This window comes from Aplysia californica, unplaced genomic scaffold, assembly GCF_000002075.1.
Source record: "Aplysia californica isolate F4 #8 unplaced genomic scaffold, AplCal3.0 scaffold00600, whole genome shotgun sequence".
Lineage (NCBI taxonomy): Eukaryota > Metazoa > Mollusca > Gastropoda > Aplysiida > Aplysiidae > Aplysia > Aplysia californica.
Window position 1 is genome coordinate 417,546 of NW_004797870.1, and position 7,686 is coordinate 425,231.

Sequence of the window (7,686 nt, forward strand, 5' to 3'; positions counted from 1 at the left end):
ATAATAAATTAAAAAAAAAATAAGTAAGTAAAAGAATCAATAATTGCTCTTAAGTGTAGGCTTACATGTGTCTTACTCGTTCATGTGCCATACATGTGGTGATATACGGTACAACCAAAATTATTACAAACCACCAAAGCATCAAAGGCTAATGATATACTTTAAAAAAATAACATTTGTACATATAAACGTTTTTTTCTTTTATGATTGTTGTTCTTGATGTTGCAGCTGTTGTCACTGTTGTTGTTACTGCTGTTATTGCTGTTATTTTTGTTATTGTTGTTGTGTTGGTAGTGGTGTTATTGGTTTTGTTGTTGTTGTTGTTGTTGTTGTTGTTGTTGTTCTCTCTCTCCCCTCTCTCTCTCTCTCTGTCTCTCTGTTTCTCTTTCTCTCTCTCTTTCTCTCTCTCTCTCTCTCTCTCTCTCTCTCTTACAATAGGTGTTTGTTCAAAGTAGCTGCAACATTTGATGAACAAATGCGAGGTATGTCTGAATAGGTAATTTCAAGACCAATGTTCATTTCGTTGAGAGTTTAATCTGGTTGGCTTTCCACTAGAAATTTTTAGAATAGAGCCAGCTCATTTTCCATTTCCATGGCTACTTTCTCAAATCTCTACTCGCCTCGTGGTTTTGTTTTGTTTTATTTCTTTTGGGTTTGTTATTGTTTTGTTTTGTTGGAAGGGGGGGGTGGAGGGGGGAGGGGGGTTTTGTTTTTCTGTGCTTTTTTTTTGTTGTTTTTTTTTTTTGGGGGGAGGGGGGTTTTGTTTTCCTGTGCTTTTTTTTTTTTCTTCCAAAAGTTTAGATTCGATCCTTTGGAGTACGGTACTGTATGCAGTACTTCGGTTGATTTACAGCTGCTTAGCATGTAATCGTCACCTCGCTGAAAGGCTTCATTTAGTCTCTGCTTATCCTAGAGAGAGAGAGAGAGACTCTTCAGTATTTTTGGTTAGGAATACCAACTATTATGTTGCTGTGATTTTTGTTTGAGACGTATTACAATGTGTTTTTGGAAAATGCTTTTGTTGTTAAATCTTGAGAAGAAAAAGGCGATTTTTGGCGGGTTGCAAAAGGGGGGGCTTTAGTCGTGTTGCTTTTATTAATGAAATCCTTATTCGTTTGTTCTGATCAATTGGATTTTCTTTAAGTCATAATTACTCGATTCTAAAATTAGATTTAAACCAGTTGACTTAGATTCGGGTTATTAAACTTCTAGCTTTGTTCTTTTGTGATAGTTTCTGTTGTTGTAGAAGAAGTAACTGGTTTAATGCTATGTTGACCTGATAAAACTGTTGCTAAGAAAACCAAAGTTGTGGGGTTTTTGTAACTCCTTTAGAAATGTTTAACCCATGTTTATCTCATTTCTATCTGCAGATTATTCTCAGTAAATGATGGGATACAAGTAGATCAAACTGAGAGCAATAATTAGTTAAGCCATGCAGACATTATACATCCTGCAAACAGACAACCGAAATGGAGAGACAGATGAAGATAGTGCTGAAGGAAAAAGATTGCCCGTCAATAAAAATCTCACAGCTCGACAACTGAATGCTTAATGTTCTTTAACCTAATACACTTAACATTGTGTTATCTCACTTTGGGGGGAGATAGTGAAGTGATTACAACTGCAGAGATACTGACTCAAAAACCGATGATTTTTCTGGTAAACCCCTGAGAACGGAGATACGAAAAGGGTGTAACCCAGTGTCTTTGTTCAAGCTGTTTCTTGATGGTGGTGTAATATCCCAAACACAGTACAACTAATCGATTGGAGGAACTGGACCAGAACATTGTCAATCATAGGTTCAATATCTACATGAAAAGGTGGTGGTGATAGCCATTTTTCGTCTTCAGCTTGATTAGACTATCAACTCGCAAACGCTTGCAACCGTGGTGTAGTAGTTAGATGCTTTGTCCTCGCACGCAAAAAAATGTGAACTTGATTTCCGCGTTGGGAGAGTTTCTTTAAAGCATGTATCATGGTCTTTATGCTGGGAGGTTGTGCGGCTCTCAGCCTGGAATGGCCGGCACAGGCAGGATGAAGCCCGCCTCCTAAACAATATCAAGTGTGTCCATAGGAGCACAAAAAAACTTCATTTAATTAACCAAACAAAAAAGACGACCATGAAGTGCCGAAGTCAACACATTGGACTATTTTGGTTTAAGTAGACAAATGACCCAGACGCAGGCTAAATAATCAGATGCATGAAAGCCCCCTGTACGTAACCTGTTCCGTGCAGGATGGATAGACCTGTTAAATCTGAAGTACAAAAGGATGTAGGAGTGTATTCCTTGATGTCTCTACGAACTCTGAGGAGATGCAGATTGTCTAAGGGTAATGTCAAAAAAAGCATGTGACTCACGTGTTCTATATTATGGTATTAACCTCCTTAGAACTTGAACGTAGTCCTACAACAACCCCATTGATCTTATTTCAACTTTTCGGGAAGCCAATGACTTCAATGAAGTGGCGAGATGCTACTAAAATTTTTAAAAAGAGAGGATCAAAGTTCCCTGTCCTTAAATTGCCGTCAAGTACAACTGCTACATGGGTAGCATTGACCTGTTGGGTTGATTTGCTTCTCTCTATAAGTACCATCTGAAAACGAGGAGATGATACACGTACCTCTTTTTTGTTTGGTACAAGAGACATTGATTTCAAAGGAGGCCAATCCAGACTCGGAGGCAGTCAACGAACTCATATTTGCAGACGACCTGGCAATGATGAACAACAAGACTCAACTACAGGAGCATATGAGCCAGCTGCGAGAAATATGACATGAAGATCGGTGTTACCAAGACCGAGGTCATGGAAGTTAGCAGGAGACCAGACAGAGTGAATATCAACATCAATGGATCCAAACTAAAACAAAGCACCGAATTCAAATACTTTAGCAGCATTTTCACAGGAAATGGAAAATTAGATCCAGAAATAGAGATTGGATGCCGGAAAGCCAAAGCAGTCAGCTATCAATTCGCCCCTCTCATGAAACATCCCAATATCACCATGAGCACCAGGGCGAAGCTCATCAACGCCATTTTCCTACCAACACTCACATATCAGTGCCAAACATGGTCCCTAACAAAAGCCCTAGAGAGGAAGCTGGTCACATGCGAGATGAAATATTTAAGAAGAGCGGTTAACAAGACAAGAAGAGACAAAATAGATAATGAATCATAAGTGACACAGAAGGAGCAACACCAGTCCTACCACACATTGAAAAACTTAAGATCAAGTGGTTCGGACACCTCACACGGATGCCCTCAAACCAGCCAGCTCTGGGGGGCATATAATATCAAAATTTCTGGCTGGAAAGCCAGAGGAAGACAAAGGCGACGCTGGAATAAATATGCTCGTAGCAGACACCCTCAGAGCTCACGGAATGTCCCTCTTACAGGCCACTCGCTTTGCTTCAGACAGACGCCTTTATCTCCCAGCGACACCCACCTTTACAAGCGGAAGAAAAAAAAGTAAAAGTAAAGTACAAGAGACAATGCGGACTGCTTCATCCGAGATTTATAAAACAGTCAGTATTTTAAAGTCGCATTTCAACATACTTTATGGAAGCTAAAATTGCAGGACCAGGCCAACCATCTCTGAGTCAACCACCAAACCCAGAGGAGTCAAGAATCAATGTTCCACCGACCCCGGTTCGAAAGGATACAATTGATCATATTATTATTCTCACAGATTGCACTAGCAACAGGGGCAGATGTAAAAACAAGGGTGGTACCAACAGCTTCATTGCTTGCTTGAAGTGCAAAGTGATCGAAGCTGCTTCGTGGTTTTCTTTTTCGTATTTGAAATGTTGAACTTTTGACCTGTATGTATTATAACATTATATTCTCCGACTACGTTACTTATAATTATGGAAACAAGACAATAAATATTTCTATTACTGTCATTTTAACCACTGAGTACACTTCTTAAATTTTATCATTTCAGCTTTGACATGAGATGTGTGCCACTTGTGTCTCGAAATGTTTTTCATTCATCTAAGGCATGATGTGCCGTGTATAGTACATTTTCAAACTCGGTGTAAAAATAATTTTGTCAAAAATAATTTTGTCAAAAATAAAAGTCTAGATCTAGTCCATCAATTTGATGCATTTCCGTGCATCGTTTCAGATTTCAGAGTGCTTATGAACACTAGAACTAGCTACGGGTTCAAGAGGGCAAATGGTAAAATATATGTTTTGAAGAAAGAAAAACGTAAGGAACCTTTCATTTCACCCAGAAAGGACACTTAAGTGAATTTATGACCAAAATGTATTACCTCATGCGTTAAGGGGTTAGCAAGCTCTGATCTGACCTATGTCGATATGGAACTCCAACATGAACAAAACTACAATAAAACCTTGGTATGACGTTCATGGTTTGAACTCTTCACTGCCTGATCGTGAACATTGCGGTTTGAAAACATTGCCCCGCACTGGGCGATTTGGAAAGATGGGAAGAGGTAAACAGTAAATGTGGGTGGTTGGCGGGTGCACTGGTATGGTTTTCTTCTTCTTTCCTATCAAACATCTATGGTCCTTATCTTCCCTCCTTCTTTTCTTGTGTTTGTTACTCTCTTGTAACACCTCTAATCTTCTGGCGTTCATATGACCTTATGCAGTTGCGAGCGCCGTAAAACCTCTACTTTAAAAAAGCAACCAAAAATCGGTCAATTTTAGAATTTAAAAAGGAAAGAAATGTTTAACTTTTATTCTTTTAGACTGCGAAAAACATCGATGTTTATTTGTAAAACGCAGACATGAACTTATACTCTAAGGCCTGCTTTTTAATTCTAACAAAGAGCCTACGAATGTATCAGGTTTGACAGTAAAGAGGTAAAAACGTCCTATCGACTGCAACGTAAATTTTCAGAAGCCCATGTCCCAATGAATATTTTAACTTTTTGGCCAATGAGTACCTCGGCTGAAACGTTCAATATCCTAGGTCCAAAGGGAGTAAAAAGTAAAGTTGTTCCCGTATCCGATCCGGACATCGGGGATTGCCTTGTTAGTAAGACAACTTCCTGGGCCTTCGGCATATTGTGGTAGGGTGGCCAGTTCCTTTACACGCCGCCTTTACTTCCCCAACTCGAAGTCAGGTACCCATTACTGCTGGGTGGGCAGGAGGGGGCGAAAAAAAAATCCGTGTCCAAACCGAGGCTCGAAGCCAAAGGGAGTACCTTGTACATCTTATATCTAACTTTATTTGTTTTTCTGTTTCTCATCTACTTCCAGAAAAGTTGGCAAACTAGGCGATGGAGAAGTGCCAAGCATCACTGCCTCTTGGAAGGTGACGTCATCAGGAAAGAAAGCCTCGATCTCGTTCTGTGAGTGGGACTTTTTTTTATTGTACCTACATTATGTATCTGATAATTATTTTCTTGCCTCTTTTGGCATTAGATTTCGAATTACGACAAAATGTTTCATAAGCAAGAGTCGGTGACACGGGGATCAGATGGGTGGTCACTGGGGTGTGTCCTAGAGCTAGACACGACAACCCTAGCTCAAAATACAGGGCGCTGCATAGTGGCGACTGGCAGTGGCATGGTTGTAAACTGTTCTGTATTTGTGTAATATTGTGTATCCATGTATGTATTTATGCAAGTATTTATGTTTGTACGTCCTCGTATTTATAATTATGTATTTGTATATGTATATTTGAAATTGTAAACCAAAGTGCCCCTCTGGGACAAATAAAAGCGTAATTCATAATTCATATTTTACATTTATATACAACCCGACACCGTAGATAAAAAAATAGCAATAAAAAGAATATCTAAAATTTGGGGCGTGGTACATCTGAACAGCTAGCCCGCGATTTGAAAGTGCTTTAGACCCATCAGCACAGTAAAGGTCAGTTAGAAAGTGGGATGCGTCGACTCTGCGTGTCTGGGCCAAGCCCTGCTGAGAGGGACATACAACATTCCGGCAGACAGACATCGATTTTTTTATCAAAACAAAACAAAAACAAAAAACACTTCCCCACATGGGAGTCGAGTTTTCATCGTATGTGTGCGACAGCAAAGCGCCGAAGAGCTACAATAATGAAACTGGTTTACGGCGAGTGGCAAAATTGAATGATTCAACTTACGGCGTTCTTCCAAATCTGCTCGTGTTATTCACCTTTGCTGGATCCGGTCGAGAAAGTAACGATTAAGATTATAGGGTTAGGATAGGGTCAGCTAGGGTATTGTGTGGGTAACGATAAAGATAGACCCTACCCCTCACATACCCTTAATCGTACCCTTACCCCTACCCTACTCTACCCCTACCCCTGCCCCTACTCCCTCCCATACCCCTAGATCTACCCCTACCCTGATTATCTATTTCCTTACCTCTACATCTCCTGTCGCTAACCCTGTCTTGAAAGAGTCAGACAAGTAAAGCACTCGCTACTGATTTTTCCAGTTTGTTTAATATTAAATTTTTGAGGGGTTTTTTCACTTCATGGTTCATGAGATGGAAGACAGTTATGAAAAATATGCAGGTGAAAAACAATCCCACAAGAGGAATTGCCATGGCAACGGCCGCCATCTTGGGATTAAAAAAAAATAATTTATAAACCTAAAATCTCAAACAGTACTTTGGATGATCTTGTTTTTCTTTTCTGTGTCAAAGGGTAGGTCTATGTCTTTTCTTGCAGTAGGGACACGCTTTTTATCTCTGTACTGTTAAGATTATTGAAGTGAGGGGATTTTAAAATCTGGTGTTCATCAGTTACGTAATAAAGGTGACTAATTTGCACATATGAACACCTCTACTAAAAATCTATTGTAAAATCGGAGACATAAACTGCTATACTGTCTTCGGGTGTTAATGCACAACAACCATGCCAAGTTTCAGACATCCAGTCCAACAGCTTTTTGAGATTTTGTGATCATAAGAGGCTTTTTAAAAAGTACCTGAAAAATGAGCAACTGAGGAAAAAAAGGCTTTTAAAAAATTCCCTAATTGTACACATTACGATAGTCATAGGTTAACGATTTAAAAAATACATTTTCTCCCACTTATAGTCCAAATTCACGACTTTAGCTGAGTTTTTTTGTTTTGTTTTCTTTAGAGTTAAAACTATCGTTTCAGCAGTAGAACAAAAATTCGATATTTTTTACCCCAATTTCCGAATTATTGTGATGGAATCAGCAGCGATTTTTAAGTTTGATGACTCGGGTCAGGGGGAAAAAATACGGAAAAATACACAGCATGAGCAAAGTTTAAATCAGAGTTATGGATTTTACAAGTTACCCATTGTTGGCAGTATATATATTTTATCATTTTCATGTTCATGCTGTGTTCTGCATTTTTCTCGAAAAGACCTCAAAGTAACCTAACCCTGTATAATATTTCTGATCCATTCAATTGATTGAACTGAGCAGAGTGTTTGATTCTATCGGAGATCGAAATATTTCTTTATTGATCGTTTCTGTTTGTCTGTTGTCTCCACAGCCCGAGACAATATGAACGTATACCTAGACGGATCTCCTATAGAGTGTACGGTATGTGGTTTGTTTGGTTTGCTGGGGAAGTGAGATATAAGGATTAGGAGAAGGAAGAAGAATGTGAGGAGAGAGGAGACTGGGAAACGGGTTACAGTTGGGTTTTTTTTAAATTCAAACATGCTTAAGCTTACTCAGATACCTACACCCTCTCTCTCTCTCTCTCTCTCTCTCTCTCTCTCTCTCTCTCTCTCTCTCTC

The 7,686-nt window shown here is 39.3% G+C and overlaps 1 protein-coding gene across 1 annotated transcript; it reads left to right on the forward strand.

Moving 5' to 3' along the window:
• Positions 1-5,228: 5,228 nt before the first annotated feature.
• Positions 5,229-7,486, forward strand: LOC106012994 (the record flags this gene model as incomplete). Its single annotated transcript, XM_013087543.1, is given in 2 exon segments — positions 5,229-5,320; positions 7,437-7,486. Coding segments are annotated over 2 exon segments (142 nt in total), but the record flags the coding sequence as incomplete, so codon positions are not given.
• Between the last annotated feature and the right edge of the window lie 200 nt (positions 7,487-7,686).